Raw genomic sequence first — 27,453 nt, forward strand, 5'->3', positions numbered from 1 at the left:
TGGGAACCTAGCTGACTACCCATAGTTCTTGGAGGAGAACTTACAACTATGACTTTACTAAACCACCACAATCCGTTACTATATTCTAAACATTTATCTTTATACCCACAGATAAGTGTAGTCTTCACCCCCCATCAAGGAAATGTGTCTTTGTAGCAGAGAGAGACCATTATAGATAGCTACAACTAACAAAAATGCAGCATTATGGAATCCAATTCCATTCGACACATCTACAAAACACTCCTGAACCCAAGGCTCATGAAACAGTGTAGGAGAGGGGGTAGAAAGGTTGTAAGAGCGACAGAACCAGGGAGTTTGCAGCGAGATTATATAATGTCAGAATCTACACCTATAAAGGCTCACAATATGACAGCCTAAACATGAGCCAAACAAGAACAATGGACATGCTAACAGTAGTAGGGGAAAGCCCATGAGGAACCTACACAAGGAACTTCGGGTGACTAAGGAATGTTGGGAGTGAGAGATGTAATCTTTCCCAGGGAAGAATGGACCAACTGGTTATCCAATACCGAATGGTCAGCCTGAAATTATATACATACAAGTTAACATTATACAGACGGCACAGGTTGTATTTATATACACACATATACACACACACACATATACATGTAACAATTAATGAAAGAAAGAGGCAATGAATTTGAAAAAGAGAGAAAGCAGGGATATATGGGAGGGTTTGGAGGGAGGAAGGGAGAAATTATGTAAATATAGAACTAAAAGAAGAAACTAAAAGAAGAAAGATCTCTTTACATGTAGACTAAAACTTGGTTCCAATAAGTCAAAGAAATTAATGCATATTAGCTCAAATTACAAAAGAGATAGAATTTTAAATTAATTTTTTCAATTTTCTAAGGAAACTCTTATAGCTAGTATCTAATTATGTAGCGATTATCCTATGTCATTATAGAAAGAGGAAACAAAGGTGTGTTTTCTGGAATAATTAAGGGTTCACACAGAGGTACTCATGCTAGGCAGCTAGTAGGTAAAGGACACTGGGTTGATTTATACTTGGTCTTACTTGCAAGAGGAAAGGCAGAAAGTTTGTGACTCATTGCAGCAAGCAGGATGATGCCTACTGCAGTAAGTGGAGGAGCCAAGATCGTCAGGACCCAGGAATGGGCAGGCAGGGTTTCCCGAAGGCATCCAGCCAACCAAGACGGTGTGAAGGTCAGATGATACTGGTGCAAATGGGAGCTGAACGAGGTGTCTTCTGATTATCGGAGGCAAATGAATGGCAAATTCATTACTCCAAAGGTACAAGAAGCTCCTGTGTGTCTTTCAGCAGGACGTGGCAGGGTCAAAGATGTGTTTAGAAATGTTACTCCAGCAAGATGGATCAGAGTTTGGAAAAAATCCAGTTCTGTACCTACAGGTCTCATTAGATAGTGTGAGAGAGCATCATGTGTCTCCTTCGCTGGGGAGGCTTGATAGCCAGCATGCAGCAACCTATAGGTCAGGGTATATGAATGAATTAGTGGACGGATGGATGGATGGTTGGATGGACAGATGGATAGACAGATGGGTGGATAGACAGATGAGTGGATGGACAGATGGATGGACGGACAGATGGATGGATGGATGGATGGACAGATGGATGGATGGATGGACAGATGGATGGATGGATGGATGGACAGACGGATGGATGGATGGATGGATGGACAGATGGATGGATGGATGGATGGACGGACGGACGGACGGATGGACGGACGGATGGATGGATGGATGGATGGATGGACAGATGGATGGGCAGATGGATGGATGGATGGATAGATGGATGGATGGATGGATGGATGGATGGATGGATGGATGGATGGATGGGCAGATGGATGGATGGATGGATGGTGGATGCAGGAGAAAGGCAATGAGGTTTGATCTTGTAGAGTAACAATGTAAACAGGTTGGGACTCCACAGTGAAACTTAAACAGCACCCAAATGTAAGAATACAAATGGCCCCAAAATAATTCTAATTACAGACAGCTCATATTCCTGTGTTTCTTGTCAAATCAGAGTCATCTAGCGAGTTCTTGCTGGAGACGAACTCTGGAATCAAGTTCAAACAGAAGGAAAGCTGCTTACCAGCACCATCATCCCTACCTTACTTATTTTTCCAACACCTGACAGAGAAGAAAAACAAAATGGGAACCCACAAAGTCCCAAAGCCAGACAAGGAGAAACCCTAAACTGGAACTTCAAAATCCAAAGGACTCCAAGATTTGAGACATCCTCAAGGCCAATGTCATACAAGTGGAAAATTCCCTGAGGAGTAATGGTCAAAATGTAGAGGCACTAAAATTACTGTAGACAGGTTTTGAATATATGTTATATGTATATGTTAAATGCGAATGGACTTGGCGTTTTAGACTTGTGTGCCACTTTTAGATGACGATGCACATGCAAATATCCCAGAATCTGGGGTGGGAAATCCAAAACACTGAGTTCTATTTGTTTCTAAAAGGGATACAAGACCTCTAATTCCCTCTTGAATAGCAGCACATTGAACTTGGAGTCTCCAGCACAACACTGCTTGACACGCATGGCCCTGGCTTCCTTGGGCAGATGTCACTGTCTTCCCATAAAGGCACCGGGTTGCTAGTGAAGAGGCATCATCCTATGGGCCTCTTTGACAAACTTTTTCTCTGCAGCTCCGTATTCACTGTAGAGTCTGTCTTCTCTACACAGTCACTCTGGGAAACTTCAGTAGGAAGTAGGGAAAAGCCAACTTCAGAATATGCAAAACCCAGAGTCCTGTGTGAAACATTCCCCAACGCCTAGCCACAGAACAGTCATCTCATGGGGCACTTGGCTGTTACTTTTCCAAAGACTGCCATGGCTAAATATGTATGGGAAACACCAGTCTAGGGGAAGCGAAACAATAGGCTTTAGTATTTGAAGGACATTTTGTTCCACCAATAGATAATTGAGACTCTTTTAAGTCTGCCATATGTCACAAATTCAACCACATGTATGTCTTTTTATTAAATTTCTCAAGATAGAACCTGTGAGGAAGCCTTTCCCTGGGGCAGCCACTCCAACTGTCCTATGTTATCGCCAAGGCGTAAGCTCTTTTCTGTGGGCCATTAATTACCAGGAAGATTCCCCCTCTTTTGTGTAGAATTAGATCCTCAGTTGCTAAGAAGTGCTCCCTTTTTTATGGTCACTGGGCACAAAGACAGTCATGTAATCAAGGCTGGGTATCTTTGGTTCCAGAGTCCCATGGTATATCAAATACAAATACAGAGCAGGCAACCCTTTCCCTGTAAAATCCAAGGGGGGGAATAGCAAAACTCAACAGTAGAGCAAATGTGTGTGTGTGTGTGTGTATAGTATATAACAATATATTATATATTATACAAATATATATGTTTATATATGTATGTATATGTATATATGTGTGTATATGTATATACATATATATGTGTGTATATATATGTGTGTATAAATACATAATATATACATAAATGTATGTATATATGTATATGTGTGTGCATATATATGTATATGTATACATATATACACATGTATACATACATACACACACACACACACACACACATATATATATATATATATATATATATATATATATATATATATATAATTTCTCCTAGCCTGAACAATTCCAGCCTCTGGGTGGCTGCCACAGACAAAGAGCTAAGTAAAACCTTGTCCCCATACCTGCACCCTGAGTCTGATCTGCTGACCCATCTAAGATGCCTGGGGGACAAAGACGCTGCAATCACAGATTTGTTCTTTATTCTAGACTCCTCTCCCTGTACTTGGTTAAAGCTCACTGAGTAGCTAATCCACAGACGCACTCTATTAGGAACAAGGGAATCCACTTGGAAAGTGTGTCCTCGAATCTTTAGTGCTGCTAGAAAAGTAATTCTAAGCTTGTCCTTCCTCCAAGGACACTGTTTAAAAACCTAAGCTGGCAGTGTGTAAGGACCAAAGGTTAAGCTGCTCCGCATAGGACTTGGAGCAAGAACATAGTTAAAGGAAGCAAGGTAAAGTGGCTAGGACCTTGTTAACTAGGACAACCAGCTCACTTCACTCACAAGTGCCTCCTAAACGTCTTAGCAAGTCCTATCCAAGGCTGCTACATAATCCCTCCCACAACCAGCCCACTTCCCCATGCATGCTACCTCAGTGCCTGGACCCACCATCCACCCATGATCTAGTGACAGAATTCTGGCCTCCCTCATGCCTTTCAGCCTCCTGCATTCTTTTCAAAATGTATCTATTCATCCAGTTCGTTAAATCTTAGCCTTGTCTATGTAACATGAAAGCTACCATTCTAAGTGTCCTGCCCACATGGAACTTACTGCTTTCCATCAGGTTAAGCCACCATCATCTCTTGCTTAACATACAGGTGGCTTCCTAAACCCCTCCTGTCCAGTTATTCCACTTTGCATGCAAGAAATTCTAAGCAAAAATATGATCACTGCTCTCGCCTGCACAAAACTCTTCAGGGCTTTTGTCTGCTTCCCCTGGCCTGATCTCTGTGGCTCCCTCGACCAGGCTAACCCCTAGGCCCATCTACTCTCTAGGCTCTGGCTTCTTGGCTTCCTTGAAGCTCTGAGACGTCACGTGTGTTTCTTCCTTGCCCTGAGCAGTGCAAGCTTTTCTAGCAAAGGTTTGCTTGTCTTGTCCTTTCTTAGCAAAGACCTTCTTTGTCTTTAAACCTGGAAGGATCCCACAATACTCTGAAACTTAGAGCCCTCAGACATAATTGCATTTGATTTTGTTTGCTATGTTCTAATACCTGTCTCTTCTATTAGACTAGAAGTCAGGTAAGATAGGAAACATATGTCTGTTCTGCTCATTAGAATCAAATGCCTGTTGTGGGGCCTCATCTTAAGAAGGAAAAGCAAAAGCTTTGCTGGGCACACCTTGAGTCAGGAAGACTGAGAGTGGTACGCAAGAAGTCAAGGATACCATTTTTGGTAATCACACCAAACAAGGTTGCCTTACAGGGAAACGGCAAGGGAAAACTCCAGAACAGAATGGGATCATTATTTCCACTCCTCTTGGCCAAGTCCACAAAGTAAGTCTTCTTAACTGTACAGGAACTTAAAGAAGTCAGCACTGGGAATGCCCCTAGGAGAACAAGAAATTCCAGAAACACACCCACCTCTGGCAAGCAAGCAAGGGGTTTCCTTTGATTTCCTGCTCGAATCTTAACTCTCTGGTGATCTGGAGCAGGGCATCCTCAGAATACTATCTCAGCTAGGTCATAGACACAAACAACAGGCCAAGGCTGCCTTAGGAATCACAGGAGAGCTACAGTCTGATGGTATTAGTGCAGCTGGTGACCTGGAAGAGGTCCTCATGTCTAGTAAGAAGTCTAGACAAAGGCCGCGCTTCCTCCTCTCTTCTTTCTAAGAAATCCCCAACTTAAATTCTTTGCTGTTATTCTTTCTACCTCTTTACCATAGAAGGACTAAGAAACCCTTTGAGTGATGGGATGATTTTGTAAATGAACCTTTCTGAGTACAATATTTGAACTACCAACATTGTTTTTTTATTCCTTTATTAAACATAAGGAAAGATAACTAGTCTTCAGATTACAACTATTTGAATTCTCTTCCATTCTCTTCTGGCCCCTCTCTATGGAATGTGTGTGTGTGGGGGGGTGTCTACATGTGTGTGTATGTGTATGTGTTTGTGCATGCATATATGCATGTTTGTGTGTGTGTGTGTACGAGTGTGTATATGTGAGCATATATATATGTATGTGTGTGTAGCTGCATGCTGTATGTGTATGAGTCTATGTATACACATGTTTGTGTGTCTGAGTATATGTGTGTATGTATGTGTGTGTGTGTGAGTGAGTGAGTGAGAGTGTGTGTGTATGTGTGTGTGTGTGTATGTGTATATGATTTACTGAGCATGTTGCTCCAGCAAATGAGTATCAAGAAGAACAAACATGGAGGGGGGAGGCAACAGAAGTTTATGATATTGAACTGGCCACGCCAAGGGAGACTGGTATGCAACCACACAAGTTATTCTTTTGGGGTTTATTAAGAATACTCCATAGCTACTCACCCAGAGCCAAATGGAGGAAGCTATTTATCCATCAGTTTTTACCCCCACCCCTTAATCTAGTGCATGAAGCCTCCTATACTTTTCAGTGTTTGTGTGCATGAGTGGCAGTCTTACAGCCCCCATGGGACCTCACAATAGGGAACCAGAGACACATACCACATACATAAGACAAGAGAGTCTTGAGCACACATACCCATGTTACCCACGCTCTGACTCTTTAGCATGGGCCGTGACTCATCTGCACGTAACTAGATGGCAATGCCTCGATCATAGAGAATGATGTAGGCTGGGCTGCAGCTTCGTTGGTCGAGTGCTTGCCTAATATGGATGAAGTTTGATCACCCACACCATATAAAACCCAGTGTGGTGGCACACAGCAGTTAATTCCATCACAGGGGAGGCAGAAGCAGGAGGATCGAGGGTAAGTTATCCCTTGTTTACATATGGAGCTTGAGGACAGTCTGAGCTAGAAACTTTATCCATTCCCACCCCCCAAAAATCTACTTGTTTTAGGGCAGCTATGAACCAATCAGACGCAGGATAAAAGTGTGAAAATTATAGTCTAAGGGGCAGCATCTTAAATTATCTTCCCAGTCCCACATTTTTTTCAAAACGTATTCATCCATCCAATTCATTAAATCTTAGCCTAGGCTACGTACATGAAAGGCACCACTCTAAGTGTCCTGCCCACATGGAGCTTATTGCTCCACGGTTCTTTGTGTAACAGAGCCCTGGCTGTCCTGGAACGCACTCTGTAGACCTAGCCGGCCTAGAACTCACAAAGATCTGTCTGCCTCTGCCTCCCGAGTTCTGAGATTAAAGGTGAGTGCCTATAGGATCACCCTATGAATAAATGTTATACACACAAGGAATCCAAGTTAAGCATTGTCAATGAACAATGTTTCTTGTTTTCCATAATGATGTTAATGTTACAGTGAAAATTCTTCATAAATATCCACGTTTGTTTTGAGTACCTGTCTAACATGCAATTATCAGATAATAAGATGTATGCATTTTCAGCATTAACAGATATTTCCAATCATCTTTCAAGAGAAGCTGTATTAATTTACACTCTCTTTAGTTGTACACAGGAGTGCAAGCTGCTCTGTGCCCTTATCTTCATTTGGGGCAACATCAGTCATTTCCATTAGCAGTTCTAAAAGGTGTGAACTTTGTCTCATTATCATTATTTAAAAGTTATTTATTTTATTTGTATCAGTGTTTTGTTTACATGTTTGTCTGTGTACCACATGTGTAACTGGTGCCTGCAGAGTTCAGAAGAGGAATTGCAGCCCCTGGAACTGGAGTTATGGATGGTTGTGGGTGCTGGGAATCGAACCTGGGTCCTCTGCAAGAACAAGTGCTCTTAACCACACTTTCCAGCACCACCTCATTATAACTTCAAATTTTATATCCCTAATGAATAGTGAGAGGGAACCATTTTATAATATTTATAGATTCTTCAGATATTTCCTTGGTAAACTATTTGCTTATAATTTTTGCTCATCTTTCTATTGAGTATTTTTATATTTTAAGTATGTCTTCTCTACATTTAAAAAATAGATCCTTTGCTGGGCAGTGGTGGTGCACTCCTTTAATCCCAGCTCTTGAGAGGCAGAGGCAGGCGGATTTCTGAGTTCGAGGCCAGCCTGGTCTACAGAGTGAGTTCCAGGACAGCCAGGGCTACACAGAGAAGCCCTGTCTCGGGAAAAAAAAAATCCTTTGCTGGGACATGAATGAAAACATCATCTCCTACTCATTGATTAGGTTTTCCATTCTTTTAAAGATAACTTTTAAAATATATAATAGTACATGCCTTTAATCCCAGCATGTGGTAGGGGCAGAGGTAGGAAGATCTTGATGAGGTTTGAAGCTAGTCTGCGTATCAGGCTATCCAAGATGTGAAGACCGTGTTTAAAAAATATTTTTATATATTTTATTTTAATGCATAATATATTTAATAATTAAGTATTTAAAACATTTGAATATATAAATAAAAGTTTTAATATGATATATATGTATATGTTATTTATTTATTTATTTACTTATTGCATTAAAAAACATAGAGGAAAGGTCATTATGTAGCCCAGGCTAAATTGGATTCACAATCCTTATAAGACTGGGCAGGGTAGTATATCTCTCTAATCCCAGCATTTGGAATTCCTAGACAATGGCTGAAAGTTTGAGGTCAATATGAAGTATATAAGCAAGTTTCAGACTAGCCAAAGCTATATAGTGAGTCTTGGTTAGTCTCAAAGGACAAAAACATATTTTGTATCTTTTGTAAGTTACATTTATTTAGTGTGTGTGCACGTGCACCCAGGTGTGTGTGTGTGTGTGTGTGTGTGTGTGTGTGTGTGTGTGAGGGGGGCAGGGAGGAGAGGAGCACACACACACACACACACACACACACACAGAGGCATACACACATGTGTATGCACCAGGCCTTACACATGGAGGTCAGAGGACAACATGAATCACGAGCACAGACTCTCATCATTAAACCCAGATCATCAGTCTTATTGGCAGGAGCCTTCTCCAGGTAAGCCACTGTGTCAGGCCAAGGATATCTTTTAATCAACAGAAAATTTCATTTTAATCATATGTCAAAGCAATCTCTTTTTATTATAAGTGTTTTAAGTACATAACTTAAGAAATTTTGGCCTACTTGAGACCATGCTTAGTCTTGAGACAAAGTTTTTAGTTTCTACTGAACAATCCTAATCCCATGACAAGAACGTCACCTCCTTGACCTCAACCCACCACCCTGCTTCTCTCCTAAAAGACTCGTTTCCAAATGCTACTATAGCTTCCGTAGTGCCACAAAATTGTGTGCTGGAATTTTGTTATAATTAAATTAAGTATATGGATCAGTTTAGGAAGAGCCTTTTTATAATACTAGTCTCTAATCTATAAACACATTTCTCAATTATTTTTGTCTTAATTTTCTTAACAATACAATTCCTGAAATAATCTTAGATATATTTTGCTAGTCTTTTTCTTTAAGTATTTGATGCTGGATTATATGGTATTTATGTAAGCCTTAAAAACCTGTTTTATGGTTAATATATACAGATCTTGATAAAGCTTCTCATTGATTATAATACCTACCTGTTGATTAAAGCTGTGGGTCCATACAAAATAACATTTCAAATTTTTTATTTCTTTTTACAAGATTTGTTTTTTCTTGGTGAAATCTAGTATTTTCATGTTTTAATGCATATGATGGTAATGGCCACAGACGGAGCTCAGCTTCGCCTTGGTCTCTAGGAGAAAGCTCTCAGGATTCCTCCTGAATAGTAGCAGATGCTTTGTGGAGTCTTATCATTTTAAAGAAGCTCTGGTCTGTTTGTTCTTTGCCATGGACTTTTATTGTGACATATTTTATCTAATTACTTTTTCTGTATCTATTAAGATATATAAGGTTTTGAATTGTTCTCTTAATGTAACCATATTGACTAAGTTTTACAAACTATATCAATTTTATCAGCTTTGTGTTCCTTGAGAGGGGGGATTAGTCATAATCAATTAGCCTTTCATTTATATACCTGGCTTTGGTTTACTATAATTTTGTTTAGTATTTTACACTGTAAAACAGAACTTGTTAATTTCAGTGTCACCTAATTACTTTAAAATACTTCTTTCTTCTCTAATGCCCTTGCTATGTAGGATGATCAAAGTCATGCTAAGCCCATAAGGTAAGCAACAGCTGCCCTCTTTTTCTAATCTCTAGAAGGGTGTCTTCCTTTTTTAAATATTTTACCAAATTCACCACTGGGGCCATCTGTGTCTAGACTCACCTTTGGAGAAGAGATTTAATTGTTTGATTGTTAGTAGACATAGTACTACTTAGCTTTTCTGACTTCTTATACGTGACTGTTAAGTTATATAAATGTACTGTGATTTCTCTTCTGAAGTTCAAGGAATTACTTCCAATGGACACTCCTCATGTGTAACATCAAAACACTGACATCTCACAACAGAATGGAAATCTTTTAACATACACTGTTTGCAGTGACAATTAACAATCATGAAAAACTGCTCCAAACAGGAAAGAAAAAAATTGTTCCCATACAATTGAAATATATTATGAACATGTATATAGAGGTCATAAATGATACTCATCATTAATCTAATATTTTGTAAAAGTTGTTCTAAATGTAATTAATGGAATAAAGAGACAGTCTACCGAATGGGCGAAACAGTTCCTCTAGCTGTATGCCTGACGGAGGAATAATATCTAGATCATACAAAGAACTCATACTGAGCAAGAAATCAGTCTAATCAATAAGTAGTCCAATGAAATGAACAATGATCCTCAAAAGATCAATTACAAATAGCCTATAAACATATGAGAGCCTCACTAACATCACAGAAACACAAATGAAAACTATGCTAAGCCTCTATATCCCTTCAGACATGATGGTGGCCACTAAGAACATACCTTGTCGCTGGGCATGCAGCACAGTTGGGCTAGCATGTAATAGTACAGACAAAGCCCTGAGGTGGATCCTTAGCTCTGCACAAACCTAAGCATGATGGTGCACACCTGTAATCCCATCATGCAGGCGGCGTTACCAAGGGGCAGCCAAAGTCTGAGGTCAGCATCCACTACACAGCAAGTTTGAGACCATCCTGGAATTCATGAGACCCTGACCAGGAGGAGGGAGGGAGGGAGAGACCACGTGAGCTGGCAAATGCTGACCAGGATGTAGTCAGAAAGCAATCCTTAGACACTGCTGGTAGAACGGAAATTAGCTCAGGCCCTATGAAAGCTAATATGTAATTTTTGCAAAAGCTAAAAATAGATCTGCTGTATGGCACAGACATCCTACCTCTGAGTATTGACCCAATGGATTCCGATTCAGTGTGTCACAGAGATACTGGCATGTTGATGTTTATTCTAGCACTACTTTATCAAACCAACCCAGGTGTCCAACAGTGGAGGAATGGAAAAAGAAAACGTGTGTGACGTACATACACAGTAGAATTTTTTTTCAGCCATAAAGAAAAAATGTAGTTAACTGAGAACAAATGTTGGCAAGGATATATGGGGAAAAGGAAACACTTATCCACTGTTAGCAAGATTGCAAACTGGTCCAGCCACTCTGGAACTCAGTGAGAAGAAGTCACTGTTAGCAAGATTGCAAACTGGTCCAGCCACTCTGGAACTCAGCGAGAAGAAGTCTCATAACGATAAAAATAAATCTATCATATTACCCAGCTATACCACTCCTTGGCATCTGCCCAAAGGACCTGCCATCCTACACCGCAGATTCTTGCTCAGCCATGTCCACTGCTGCTCTATTCACAACGGCTAGGAAATGGAATCAACCTAAACGTCCTTCAACTGATGAATGGATGATGAAAACATGGTGCATTTACACTACGGAATTCTATTCAGCTGCAAAGGAAAATGAGATCATGAAATTTGTAAGAAAATGGGCGGAACTAAATAAGATCGTATTGAGAGAGGTAGCTTAGACCCAGAAAAACAAATGCCACATATTTCCTCTCATCGGAGCTCCGATTATTCATATGTGAATATATAACCTGGAGTAACCACAGAATCCAAAAGAGTAATGGGGGAGCTGGAGGAGGGGGAATAAGCAACTCTAAAGAGGTGAAGAGCAACATACAAGTGATATGAAGGGGGAAGTAAAAAAAGGGAGGGACTTCACATGGGGAGCAGGATGGGGGAAGAAGGATAAATAACATTAAAGATGTTTGATGAAGGCATAAAGAATATTTGACATTTACAAAAAATTATGTAGTGTTTGTGAGCGTATGTACACACACACAGGGAGGGGAGGAGACAGAGATGTGGTGTTCAGCTACTTTTGAGAATAATGCTCCCACCAAGAGCCATAGATCATGCAACCAAAACCCTGGTACCAGACATGAGAAACCTCCATTTGAATTGTTGATGAAGGGAGTCCCCAGACAATAAAGACTCTTGCTATGGCTTTTGGTGGCTTCCCAGAAGCTGATGCTAAGGCTATATTGCTGAAGACACCATGCACTTCAGACCCAGGACAGTAAAGCTGTATCTCCCAAAAACCTCCTCCCAGAGGATTAGCTCTCATCGTACTGGGAAGTCCCATGGATGCTGCCAAAACAAGGCTATGCAGGCTGCCAAAACAAGGAAGGTGATCAGTAGACCTACCCAGCCATGATGCCTATGACCCACCCACAGCAATGACCAGCACGGTCTCTAGATATCCTAAAAGGGCAAGAGTGTCACTTCTGTTTTGGACAGTGACTCACAGCTGTCTAACTGCACTTAAGGCCCATTTAACAGGAGGGAAATTGAGCCCAGTTCCTATAAACCTAGCCAAATACCCATGGCTAGTGAGGTTGTGGACCCTTGAAGATAATCTACTCCTGCCACTTACCAAAACTAGTATCAATCCTAACCACAGTCTACCTGTTTCTCTTTATACCCACAGGTAAGTGTAGCTCTTGCCCCTCATCATGAAACAGGTGGAGATGATTACAGAAGTCCACAACTAGTCACAATACAGAGAACAGCTGACTGGGTTACCCTGACCCAAGCTGATCCATCTACAACACAACCCCTGCATTAAGGCTTCAGGAACATGGAAGGAGATGGAGCAGAAAGATAAGAGCCAGAGGACGGGGAAGTCTGCTGCAAGGTTATGCTTTCTAGATGTGATAAGGAAGGGATACCTTTCATACCAAGACAATAAGGCTGCCTAACAAGACCCAAACAAATCCAACACTAGTTGCTATCCCAACATGAATGGGGGAAATCTTTTAGGGCCTGATCCCTAGACAAAGAGCTACAAACCATTAATGACCATTGAGAGAGGAAGAATTATTCTCCCCCAGGGAGGAGTTCCCTAATTGGCTATCCAATATCAAGTGGTCAATTCTTAAAATTTATACATACAAGCAACAGTAGATGGATTTAATGGGTTGTATTTAGATATATTTATTTATTTGTGTGTGTGTATGTATTTGTGTGTATATGTATGCATGTGTGTATTTGTGTGTGTGTATATATGTGTGCATGTGTGTATTTGTGTGTGTGTATGTGTGTGTGTGTGTGTGTGTGTGTGTATTTATGTAACAATAATAAAGAAAAAGAAACCAAACTTCAGATGAAGGGGGACCATGGGAGGAAAGAGGAAAATGATGCAATGATTTAATTAAAGTAAAATTATTATAAAGTAAAATTGTAAAAAACAAAAATGTAGATAATGTTAGTTGTAAAAAAATGGATACAACTGGAGATAATCATACAGACTGAACTAGTCTCAGAAAGACAGACATCATCTATTTCTCTCATGTTTGGTCTCTAGGTTTTACACTGACACATGGATGACAAGAAAATAGAATAAAACTAAGGAACAAAGGGGGACTGAGTAGGTGGAAGGGCAGAGGGGCAGGGAGATAAGAGAGAGAGAGAGGGGACTGTCTAAAGTACAATATATTCTTGTTTGGAAATGTCCTATGTAACAGTTCCACATACAGTGCATAAACAAAATAAAACATAATTGAAAGAGAGGAGAGTGGTTGGCTCAAAGGGTACCAGACAAGCCAGGTTAAATCCTCAGGACCCACAGAGCATGATGGAAGGAGAGAACCAGCTATTACACACTCACTGTGGTGGCCACAGGCACGACACCCAGATACACAAGCATACAAAATGCATTTAAAAAAAAATCACATTGTTCCAAGAGGTACAAATCTCCCACAGGCTTTTGGCTGCTGTCACTCCATAGATAGATAAGTTTAATTTAACCTTGCTCAGTCAATTAACAAGCACATATGATAGCATATTTAAATATTCTCCCTCCAGGAATAAAACCAGGTGAGCAGCTATCTAAACCACAAAATTGGGACTTTATAGTTATTTTAGTGTGTGCGTGTGCGTGTGTGTTTGTGTGTGTGTGCGCGCGTGTGTGTTTGTGTGTGTGTGGGTGTGTGTGTATGGGTGTATGTGTGTATATATGTGTGTGTGTATGTGTGTGTGTATGTGTGTGTGTATGGGTGTGTGTGTGTATGGGTGTGTATGGGTGTGTGTGTATGGGTGTATGTGTGTATGTGTGTGTGTATGAGTATGGGTGTAGGTGTGTGTGTATATGTGTGTGTATATGGGTGTGTGTGTGCATGTGTGTATGCATGTATGTGTATATGGGTGTGTGTGTATGGGTGTATGTGTGTATGTGTGTGTGTATGAGTATGGGTGTAGGTGTGTGTGTATATGTGTGTGTATATGGGTGTGTGTGTGCATGTGTGTATGAATGTATGTGTATATGGGTGTGTGTGTATGGGTATGGGTGTATGTGTGTGTGTGTATGCATGTGTGTGTGTATGGGTATGTGTGTATGTGTATGGGTGTGTGTATGTGTATGGGTGTGTGTGTGGATGGTTTTGGGTGTGTGTATGTGTGTGTACGGGTGTGTGTGGATGTGTGTGGGGGTGTGTGGATGTGTGTGTGCACAAGTGTAGGTCCCACATTGAGAGCGTAGGGTTCCCAGGACAACTTTTTGAAGAGAGTTTTTTTCTCTTTGCACCTTTATGTGGTTTGGGAGTCTGTCTGAAATGATAGGACTTTACAGATAGAGGGAATTCAGTCATCAGGTGACTGACCACTTGACTGTGTGATGAGGGAATCTGACCGGGGGGCTGAGTGACCTATCTAGATTATGTAGGCAATAAATGGCAGAGCTGGTGTCAACAATTTATGTCCCCTGACAGTCTGTCTACTGCATCACGCTGCCCTGCAGATTACCCATCCCTTCTGGAAGTAAGGATGACCACTAGAATCTACCTTACATCTCTTTTCAAGAACTCTGGATTGCACAAAGAACTGGGCATGGCAACTCACATGTGTATTCTCGGGACTGGGAGACTGAAGCAAGAAAATTGCTCTGAGTGTGTGGTTCAGCCAGAACTACACAGCGAGCTGGGCCAGGCTGGGCAGCAAGGTGAGAGCCTGTCTCAAAATGAACAATATAAAAGATAACAGAGATAACCCAGGCACTATATCCTAGAAGCTAGGACTTTCAGACTTCGTGGGGTGGTGGTGGTTTTTCCAGCCATGTTGAAACTCATGCAACTCTGCCTTAGCCCTATTTCAGTACGATTGATTGTACAACGGTCAGGCCTTGACAGTCTGCTACGAGATCTGCTCTTATACACGAATGGCTTTCAGAGCATTTTCCCTCCCACCAAATACACTACAACCCCAGGAAAATGACACCACACATTCAAAGTCAAGCTGGAATAATATTAGGTTTGCTTGTTTGTTTGTTGTTGTTTTGGCTCATCTGGCATGGTTTCTAGATTTTTTTTTTTTAAGACAGGATCTTATGTAGCCTAGGCTGGCCTTAAACTCACTATGTAGCTGAGGCTGGACTTGAACTCCAGATCTTCTTACCTCCACCTCCCAGGCGCTGGGATTACAGGCATGCATTACAACACCTGGCCTTGGTGACATGGTTTCATTATACACTAGCGTAATCTAAGTTCCTGGTCACCAAGGATTGTAGTATAGGATCCATATTGTCTACTACAACAGAAGCAGCATTCTGGAAATAGTAATGGATACTGACTGACTGTGACCTTGACGGAATCTAAAATCACCTAGGAGTCAGGTTTTGGGGACATACCTGCGAGGAGTTACTAGACTAAGTCAACTGAAATGGAAGGTGCGCTCTGACTGGGCAGCAACATTTCGTGGGCTAAGGCTGCACAAGAAAGCTGTGTAAAAGTATTGGCCACTCTCTGTTTCCTGACTGTGGCCAGGACCTCCCCACCATGCTGGGGTGTACTATGGGCTAAAATAACTCTCTTAAGCCTACTTCTCTGATATTTGGTCACAGCAACAAGTAGCTAATACCAACTGGAAGATTGACATAGTGTTTGGATACCTCCGTGGGTGTGAGCATAGGAAACATAATATGCAGGTTCAAATATCAACTCCACCAGCATTATCCATGTGACCTCCGCCTAGCTGCTGTGTCTCGGTTTCCTTGTTTGTAAAACAATTTTAATAGCAGCGCCTTTATAGTCACTGGAGAAAAGTTTAAGTGACGTCATCTGTTATCTCGGCCCATAATAGCTGTTCAAAAGTATTAACTGTGACGAGATGATGGTGTGTTATTAGCTGCCGCCTCTCACTGGGATTCCTCCTGGCCCATCCTAAGTTACTTGAAAATCCAAGATTTCAGTTAACTCCCTCCCTCTCTCTCTCTTCCTCCCTCTCTCTCTCTTCCTCTCTCTCTTTCTCCCTCCCCCGTCTCTCTCGATAAATATATCTAGTACATAAATAGTAAGTCATCCAAATCCCATTAACTCTAGGTAATTTTATTTAATAATCATATTTTGAGTTGGACAAATAAATAAATACCAATGCAATTTTTACTAAATCCTGTTTTCTTAATGGTTATTTGGAATACACTGCTCACATGCAGGCCCCAAGACTATTGAATAACAGATAAAATAAATAATGATCATAATGCAAACCACATTCTGATTCCCACTTTTCTGGATAAAATAAGTCCATGTAAGAATTGTAAGCGCCAGAAAGTAACATGCTTATTAACTGTGGGTTCCTCAACTATATCCATAGAGCTTAGGGATCACGTGGGCTTTCACATTCTCAGCTAAACTAACTGTTCCTTGGATCCCAGTTCTTAAAACCACTTAGGAATTTCAAGATTTGCCCTAAAAAAATATATCACATTTCCATGACTTTGCCTGAGCACAAATTGAGAAAGCTCACTGAATGGGAACCACCCTGGGGGACAGGAAATGGTCATTGTTTTCAGAGAAAGGCAAGATGTGTCTGAGTACAGGAAATCAAGCTGGTCTTAGGAGATTGATCCCACCCTCCTCCACACAAACCTGTGTGCTGTGTAGACGGATCCGCATTTTACACCCCTCCCCTTGGGAGCGTGGCGGGAAATAAGAATCAGGACATGTGTCATCTGAGGTAAAAGGCATTCTATTCAAAATGGCCAGATGAATGCATCGGAGAAGCGTACCTTTTTTTTTCTTTCACATTTCATTCCATTTTAAAGCATTCAGGGATTTACAGGAATTCTGGATTCAGATGAGGGAACTTGCGAGCCTCTGGGGAAGCCTGTCAGCACTCCCTCACACGCAGAGATTCCTAACACAGTGAGACTTTCGCTACCAAAATCTGCTGGTGAACCAAGTAATCACACCACTGGCTGCTCTGATTTTTTTTAAATTCTTGTGAGTAAAATATTATCATGAAGCAGAGCCCAGACAAAACGGGCCCTAGATGTGGTCCCAGCTGAACCACCTATCTCTGAATAAGGCCAACCGACAGACCTAAGCCTGCTCAGCAATTCCAAAAGACTAATGTCTGGCCAGTGACTTAGACGTGTGTGTGTGTGTGTGTGTGTGTGTGTGTGTGTGTGTGTGTGTGTGTGTGTGTGTGTTTGTGTGCATGTGTGTGTGTGTGTGTGTGAGAGAGAGAGAGAGAGAGAGAGAGAGGAGAGACAGTTATAAGGTCTTCCTTAGCAAACAGTTTTTATTCAAAAACCCATCCCCAATGCCTTGCTTGCGTTCTCAAACTGGGGGGGGGTGGTTAGGGGGATGCAGTGGAGAATTGCTGTATAGTCTTTCTGCTTGGTGGCCAGAGCCTTTCCTGAGAGTAACTCTCTCTGAATGAAATCTCACAGGATTGAGCCTGTGCTAAAGTTTCTAGTATGAGAACTGCACCAAGGTGATAACGCAATTAACCTGAGTAATACTTCAGATGGCTTGCTAATATATACATCATGTATATGTTTATGCACATGTGTACGTGTGTGTATATGTATGTGATGTATATGCATATGTTGTATATGTGTATGTGTATTGCCAGTTTAGACTGTGCTCATGGTGTGATTTCAAAAATTAGCCTCGGAGGTTTGTGAATTTGCTCAAATTAAAAGGATAAAGACGTATCAGTATAAGAAGAACCGACTGGTTCTCCTTAATATTTTCTAATATTGTTATAAGAGCATTCTGAATGGCTACACTGCAGCCTCTCTCTGTTCACTTCCTAGACTCTGCAGCAAAAGTCTGTGATTATTATTTAAGGATCTCGGTGATTCCCTTCACGGCATGGGGGAATAAAGAAAAGCAAAAGCAGGGCTATTAGCCTGTGTTTATAACAAGTCTGTTGCCATAGTAACGCTTGTGATGTCACAAATGCTACACCCAGGGCCAGAAACTGTCTCCAAGGGGGAGGGGCAGCTTAGCCATGGAAAACGGACACAAGCATGTGAGGCCAAAGCGGGGGTCAATGCCGAGGTAATCATGGATACACAGGGAGCTTGCTCCCTTCTCCAGAGAAAAGAAGGGGGTGGGGCAGGACCAGAAAAGCAGCTCCCTGGGCCCAGAAGTGAGCTCACCCATGCTTCTTGTACGCAGCTGTGCAAAGGGAGTGGAAATCCAAGCGAATGTGGTACCTCTGTGTTCCCAGTCAGGAGCATTCCACTGGGCTTACCGGCTGCCAAGATGTGAATGGGATCCAGAATCCGCCCTAGCTCATGAAACTGCTGGGAACCAATGCCTGCCCAGACAGGGCCTCTAAGACCCGAAAAGATGCAAATGCCTTGGATGTCAGCCCCCGAGAGCCGAGCTAGGACGTCACCACCCAAACCAGTCAGATTCAGAGACTCACAGATTCTCCAGGCTAGGGAGGTAAATCAAGTCTTCCCCAAAGACGGGGACTTTTAGAATAAACTCGCGAGGAAACGCTGCGTCTCCTGGCACTGCAAGTTCATAAGCACTACTATTCTGATACAGCTTGGAATGAAATGGCCATTTTATAGGAAAAAGGATGTGGGGCTCGGAGTCAGAAGAATCCTGAGTACTTAGAAGACACGTGGTCCAAGGAGGCTACTTCACCTGCTTGAACTTCATATACTTACTGACACCCAATAGGCTAGTGCTCAGCTACCCTAAAACTGGATTAAAGAAAAGAAAGTGATTGAAGACCAATGAGATGGCTCAGCAGGTGAAGTGTTTGCTGCATGATGGTGGCCTAAGATTGAGCCCAGAATCCACACAGATGGAAGGAGAAGAGCAGCTTCACAAAGACCCTCTCCTATCCATTATCACTGCACATGCTCTTACACACACACACACACACATACACACACACCATACACATACCATACACACATACATATACACCACACACATACACACCACACACACAAACACACCATATACACACATATATACTATACACACATACATACATACCACATACATATACATACATACCACATACACATATACACCACACGCATATATATACACACCACATACACATACACATACCACATACACATATATAGATAACACACACATGCATACATCCCACACACACATATCAACATACCACACACATTTACATACCACATACACATGCACATACCATACACACATACATGCATACACCACATACACATTATACATACCATACACACATACATATACACCACATACATACACACACCACACATATATACACATCACACACATGTACATATACATACACACACATATATACATACATACATACCACACACAAATACACACACATCCCACATACTGATGATGAACCTGATGACGCACCCCTTTAATCCCAGCACTTGTAAGTAGAGGCAGGTGGATCTCTGCGAGTTCCACGCCATTCTGAGTCCAGCCAGAGCTACACAGTGAAAGCCATTCTCATAACAAAACAAAACCACAATAGTTAATAGCAATACGTATGTTTTAAGAAAAGAATGTAAATGAATTTGACAAACTAAAAAGGATTCAGTGTAGTTAATTTAATCATAATAATACCAAGGTATCACATTTTGACACAGCCAGCTTGCAATAAGCAGGAATTTGAATGCTAATGAACACGGGCCATTCAAAGTACACATATAATTCTTGGTATCTCTATCCTAAGAGGTGAACATATGCCTAATACAATCAAATCTATGTTATCTAGGGCTGATTAGGAGGGGGTTAGTGATTTGTTAATCCTAGCACTCGGTGCAGATGCAGGGAAAAGCTCTATGAACTTGAGTCCAATCTGGTCTATGGTCTATGTAGTAACTTCTAGGGCTATCTCAAAATAATAATGATAAAATAATGATAAAATAATAATAAATAAATAATAAATAATAACAAATAATAATAACAATAATAATAGCTTAAAACCACAGCTATTCTGGGGCTGGAGGTATGGCTCAGAAGTTAAGAGTACCTACTGCAAGGCCAGAGACCTAGGCTCAATTCTCAACACCACATCAAGGGATCCAAAACTGCCTGTAACTCGAGCTCCAGGAGATCTGATACACCCTTCTGGACGCCTTGTCTGCACACACATTCCTCTACACAGGCACGCATGTAATTAAAAACTAAAAATAAATCTTAATATTCTCATCTGAGGGAAAGTGTGGAGGGCACGGTTCAGTGGATCGGGGGCCTGGTGTACAAGGATGAGGACCTGCGTCTAGATAGAGCCTCAGCATAAAAGCTAGGCATACTGGCATGGACCTGTAACCTCCGAGCTGGGCGTGGGGAAGTGGAGAAAAGATGACTGGATCTCCAGAGCTTGCTGGCCCAGCCAGGCTAGCCAACCAGTGATTCCCAGGTTCAGGGAGAAACCACTGTCTCAAAAAGAGAAAGGAAAAAGGATGTAGAGCAACTGAAGATGACACCAAATAGAAACCTCTGGCCTTCCCCTGCACACGAACACACACACACACACACACACACTGGTGTACATACACACAAGGGAACATGCGCGCATACAAATATACTCATGTGCATACACACAGAGAAACATGCATGAACAGGTGTGAGTATGCAAACATGCACACGCATCGCACACACACACACCCCACACACGCTGGTGCACATACACACACAGAAACATGCATGTGCACACACATATACACATACATACACTCATATGCATACATACACGCAGAAACATACATTCTCACAAGTGTGTGTGTGTGCAAACACACATACACACACATGCACCACACCAAATTTTAAAGAAAAAAAAATCCATTCAACAAATACTAGAGTAGATCACTTTATAAGCCCAGGAACCCACTGCTCCCCCTGCTTTGCCACCACCTCCAGCACTGTGCCGGACAGCAGCCACATTCACAACCTGCTTCTGAAGCCCTGCTCCCCTGGCTGCTGCCATAACAATTGATCTTCTCCTGCCTAGCACAGGATTCAGCAGACTGTAGTCCCTGGACAAAGCCCTATCCTGCTCACCTATTTTAATTTTCATCATTTGGTAAATAGGGTTTTATCGAGACACAGCCACACTCATTGGTGCACGCACCAACTAAGGATGTGTTCCTGCTACACAGCGATGTGCTAGGTAACTGCGATAGATACTCTGGCTCGGGAAGTCTACAGTACCATCCATCTCTTCGTAGGGAACGTTAACTGACCCGGCCCTAGCTATGGAACCAAGGGCTGCCTCTCTGCCTGGGGAAGACCTAGAAGGCAGAGAATGCTCTTGGATCTGGGTCACATGGTTAACAGACAGGGCCAAGGGTTAGAGCACACACAGAAAAGTAATGATGTCCTTCCCTACACTCTGTTTTCCACAGATGAGTGCCTTGGAGTTGCACAGCAGACAGCATAAAACCACTGGTGTTTGGTTACTCTGGCTTCTAATTCCTCAGCGTTCCTCCGGCTCAGACTTCCAAGGCTCAGTTTTTTGGCCTCTATCCTTTTGCATATTTATTTCCTGATCTGGTGTGGAATTAGAGTTAAATAGAAGCTGTGTGCTTGGGTTCCACGTGGCTGGCTCCACAGGAAACTCCAGGGCAGGTTCTCTGGCCTCCCTAGCGCTAGCCAGCCTCAGCTATACTGATTCCTCAAGCTGTTTTCTCTGCTCACATAAAGTTAGCCATGTATTTGCATTTGGGTGCACACCTTTCTATGCATGAATTACGTGCACAAAGACTCTAGTGCAGAATTAGGAAATGGGGGGAGGTGTCGGGGTATGGGGGGGTAAAGGTATGCTGTATGCTAACTTTCATGCCCTAGCTGTCCAGGCGCTAAGTGTACATTTTCTCATCTCTGCAACTACCCCATGAGGTAGGACTATAAACCCAGTCTATAAATGAGGAACTGGTTGCACCCAAGGGTCCAGGTCTCTTATGGAGTCCCTATCCACTCCAGGTTCCTCAGTTCTTGGGGTCTCTCAGAAACTGAACCACCAACCAAAGAACATACACAGACTGGCCCTAGGGTTCCCCCGTACCCCCACTGCCACACCCACACCCACCCCACACATACATATCAGAAGCGCACCTTGGTCTTCATACAGATTCCCCCAACAACTGGAGCAGGGGCTTACCCTGCCTCTGTTGCCTGCCTGGGAATCCTGTTCCCCTAACTTGGCTGCCTTGTCTGGCCTCTGTGGGAGACTATGTGCCAAGTCCTGCAGTGACTTGAGGTGCCAGGGTGGGTTGGTACCCAGGGCGGGGGGGCCTCCCTGCTTCTCAGAGGAGAAGGGGAGGAGGGCAAGGAAAGGGGCTATGTGATGGGAGACTGGAAGGAGGGGGCTGTGACTGGGTTGTAAAGTGAATAAACAAATAAATTAATGGAAAAAAATGAGGAACCTGAAAGGACTTGCTTCCTTTCAGAGAGCTGGTGAGTGACCAGAGCAGGGTTAAACCAAGCTTCTCCATCTGAAGTCTGTGTGTTCCCACTACTTAATCAAACCCACTGCACTCAGCGGGAGCCTTCGGCTAAGCTGCAGGACATGCATCCAGTTGGGAACTCTACAGTTACGAAGTTACCTACCCTTTTCCTCACCAACTGGTTTATGCAAAATATGTCTTTGGGAGATAAACAGGGGTCCCCTCTGTTTCATCAAACCATCAACTGAAGGAAAATCGGATAACTAATAGGGGAAATATATGATACACCAATTACATTAGTAATTAGCACTAACAATGATTTTGATTACGAGTTTAATAACATCTCGAATGACCTCCTTATGATAGGTCAGTTTTAGTTGTTAAACTATAATAGGCTAAATAGTAATAAGAGAATAATATAATATAATAAGAGAATAATGTAAAATAATATAATATAATAAGAGAATGTGGCTAAACCCATGAAGGAGAAGCTTAGGGCAATGTCTAACCTACATGTGTAACCCAAACTTGGGGCATTTGTACCTGAAAGTGCTCTCGCTGCTATAGAAACACAAATGTCTCTCCTCTCAAATATAAACACAGTGCTAGTGTTAGTATAAATATTGCTGTTATAATGCAGTGCCTGTCAACGTCCAATTCCATACACATAAAAATAATAATAAAAACAGCGTTCTAGCATAATCCCCACATTTCGAGGCAAGCCAGACGGAGTTTTATTGACAGGCCCTCTTCGCCTGAACCTACATCTGTAAGCTACAATGTAACACCTCAAGCTCAGCTCCCTGCCGCTAAGGTCTAATGCAGGGTCATTTCATTTTCTGGAAATATAAAGCAACAGGTTACATTTTCATGCAAGTGAAACTCAGATTTCTCTCCTTTGAGGTGCTTGGAGACAGCTTTCCAGGAATTAAGAAGAATTCTGTAGAGAAAATGCATAATATAACTTGTTTCTTGAATGCATGTAGGGCAGGCATGCTCAGGAACGTGACTACCATGTGTCTTTTGCAAAAGTATCCCTTTCCTCAGAAAAGGCCCAAGAGACTGGGTCCTCCTTCTGCACCATCCCATTTGATCATGTGTACTTTGTGGTTAACCATTCATTGCATTTATTTTGTCCTTAAGACAAAAGATACAGAGTAGGTGACTTTCGGAAAAGGAAACTATCTTTTTCCGAGTCTGGTGGTACAAAAGGGTTTGGAGTCAGTGGAATGCTCCAGCCTAAGCAGAAGTGAATAAGGGAATTTTTCAGATAATATCAATAACACTCTAAGCAATATGCATAGTGCACTAACACTTATCTATAACATCTCTCAAACATCTCTATTTAAGTTGAGCCTTTACTACTTTATCTTAAGACAGTGACAACTGTCAGATGATTACAGATGGCAATCCCAGGCATGCTTACCTGCTGGCGGCTTTATGAAAGGCGGTGGGATTAAAGGGACAATAATAGGCACATTGCCATGGTCCTTTGACCCTGCAGGTGAGTCACTGAGTCCATTCCCAGTGGCAAGGCCTGAGTAGCCTGTGCTTATATTGTAAGATGAAATAACACTGTCCTCCGGTAATTTTGGTTTTGGCAAAGAATTTTCTGTAAGAGAAAAAAAAAATCACCCAATATAACCAAGAACTTATTCATTACACTTAAATCTTCCCTTATTTCTTCAAGCACGTTGGTTATGTAACGGAACAGAATCTTCCTTTCAAGCCTTTGAGCAATTTCCCAGACCTCTACGGTCCTTCCCAAAGCCGTAGAGTTTGGCTGTCGACAATTTCCAATGGGCTTTCCTTTATACTATGCTCCACTGCGATAGCTGATATCCCAGGTGAATCATGGGCATCGTATAGCACCGTAAAACCCCATAGAAATTTGAGAGGCACTTAACGTTTTCCGTGTACGTAGTGATGTATAGCAAACCACATTCTGGCTATGGGAGAAAGCCCAAAGTGCCCAGAATGGCAACTATGTCCACTGTTTTCTAAATCTAAGCCATGGTATAATCAAATAAACCAATGCTTAGAAGAGCTACTGTTGCACTGGGTATTGGTAATATTAATATTAATAATATTTATTAATGATTGGTAACAATATTAATATTGTTAAAAATGAACAAAAGTGGAAATCACATTTAAAACGTAGTTCATTTTATCTCCTCTAGCATACACACACACACACACACACACACACACACACAGAATCCCAGCCATGAGAGAAACACGGGACTCCTTCCATGTTCCCAGAGTTAATGCAGATCACCCAGGTGAAACATTACTGGGGCTATTAGTTCTTACACTATACAAGCTCAGGACTTGCATTTTTCATTTACAGTGAAATTGATGATCCTATCTTCATAGTGTGATGTGTACAATTTCATAGCAAGCTTAACATAAAATTTGTCATGTACACTCCATTCTGCATGCCTGCAGGATGGCTCATTTACATTTTGTCGCCTGGCACATTAAGAAGAAAAAGCTCTCTCCTAAAGACTGGAAGTGAAATGTTTGAACAGGTATTGTGCCGAAGGATTTGGATACATACAAACACAGAGCCAGCGGGCAGTGATAAGGACCAGTTGGTTGTGCCCACATTTTACTAAAACTCCTTCCCATATCCCTCCTCTTGTGTCTATAAGCAGACTCTCACTCCAAATTTAGGTTTACTAATTCTGGAGTCACACGGACTCCCCGCTCAGGTACTGCTGTTCACTCCGAGTCAGCACGGATCTGCTCAGCCCTGCCTCTTCAATCTCCACTCTCTAGCTGGACTTTGATCTGATCATCTACAGCTTGGTCTGCTCTTCTTCCCCTTCTGTGAGAGCATGGAGCAGAGAAAAGACAGAAAACCTGGCACACGAGATGGAAATGAGACTTCCTTTTAGAACCCATCCAAGCATAAGGAAATGGGGTTCCCAAGAGAACCACGAACCCCTCCTGCTATCAGACCCAGCATTTCACTGCACAGGGGGCCCAGCCCTGACAGGGCATCTAACGGACAGAGAACTCAGAGTCAGCAAGGGCTGTTTTCCTGAACTTGTAGCGGGACCACAGAGTTAAGGTCCTTGGCGCTGGCCTGGTTTTCCCGTTGCTGGAAGCAGACCGAGCAGTGTCTATTTTTGTTTTCTGTTGAGCTCTGGTGTTCTGTGGTACTCTGCTTACAGGAAAGCACAATGATAATACATTTAAAGAAGCCCTGAGACCCTTCCACTCCCAACCCCTTGCACCCAAGCAATTTCTACACAACACTAGGGGTATAGGTATATAAATTATGTGTACACATCAGACATTTGCTGATGAAAAGTCATAAACAAAGAACCTAAAGAGCCAATTCCATTATAATTATGCTTGCCCTGTATTAAAGATGAAGGCAAGTCTATCTGTATGTTACCGAGATGGATGAACTTGTAAAATTACACAGAGGGAAGTAGATCTCCGCTGAGTACCTGATAGTGTATGTTGTAGAATATCTTCAATATTTCTTTCTTTTTAAAAAAGATTTATCTATTTTATCCATATGAGTACACTGTAGCTGTACAGATGGTTGTAAGCCACCATGTGGTTGTTGGGAATTGAACTCAGGACCTCTGCTTGCTCTGACCCTGCTTGCTCCAGCCTGCTCGCTCCAGCCCAAAGATTTTTATTTATTATTATATGTAAGTACACTGTAGCTGTCTTCAGACACACCAGAAGAGGGCATCAGATCTCATTACAGATGGTTGTGAGCCACCATGTGGTTGCTGGAATTTGAACTCAGGACAGCCAGTGCTCTTACTTGCTGAGCCATCTCACCAGCCTTCAATATTTCTCAATGTTTTGTTGTTGTTGTTTTCTTTTTTTTAAAGATTTATTTATTTATTATGTGTAAGTACATCAGACCTCTTTATGGATGGCTATGAGCCACCATGTGGTTGCTGGGATTTGAACTCAGGACCTTCAGAAGAGCAGTCAGTGCTCTTAACCACTGAGCCATCTCTCCAGCCCCCTCAATGTTGATGTATATTTTGACTTGTAGTCAGTTTTGAGAATGCCACTCTGCAGAATACATACAATAAAATGGCAGGAGTATGTTTAAAGTTATTTCATAAATTATTGGAAATCCTGTCCTAATCCCAATCCAAAAATCCATTTACTGACTTTTCTTCCAAAAAAAAAAATGCAGTTCAAGTCAGCTACTCAAATGACATTTTTAAAAAGTCAGATATTCTACTTGCATACTGAGGAATGACATTAGAAAATATTAAGTCTTTGCTTTCCATAATTAAGCAATTACACTTCTTTAAGAGCTGAGAAGTCTGTATGTATAGTAAGAACACTGCTACTTATAACATAAATAGCCTTGAATGGAGGCTAAGCTGTTTCAGGAGTCATTTGCAGGCACTGTACAGCACAACAACCCGCACAGGGCAAAGTGCTCATGTTGCATGTTCAGATTCAAGACTGCAGTGAAGTCACATGACCCATCACATGCACACACTGTCAAAAATGCCTCTGATGCGTTACACATTGATCTGCAATTAATCTGGGGGCCACAGTACCTTCCCAAACCATTTACTGTTGCCAAAGTTTGCACAACTCCCACATTTATTACTCAATATTATACGGGGTCACCACCCACAGCATGATGGGCTTAAACTAGTTGTGTGGGTAACACAAGGAGACCCACAACAATTCAATTCTGGCAGGTGGAGAAGGTCC

The 27,453-nt window shown here is 42.0% G+C and overlaps 1 protein-coding gene across 2 annotated transcripts in view; it reads right to left on the reverse strand.

The window, feature by feature from the left end:
- The window catches only part of Sobp (sine oculis binding protein homolog), a 169,032-nt gene that overhangs the window by 126,044 nt on the left and 15,535 nt on the right, over positions 1-27,453 (reverse strand). For both annotated transcript variants that reach the window (XM_031348519.1, XM_031348518.1), the window contains exon 3: positions 24,167-24,352. In XM_031348519.1, the coding sequence (XP_031204379.1) occupies positions 24,167-24,352 (186 nt within the window). The remainder of the gene's footprint in view (positions 1-24,166; positions 24,353-27,453) is intronic.

Source organism: Mastomys coucha, unplaced genomic scaffold (assembly GCF_008632895.1).
Source record: "Mastomys coucha isolate ucsf_1 unplaced genomic scaffold, UCSF_Mcou_1 pScaffold3, whole genome shotgun sequence".
NCBI classification, from domain to species: domain Eukaryota; kingdom Metazoa; phylum Chordata; class Mammalia; order Rodentia; family Muridae; genus Mastomys; species Mastomys coucha.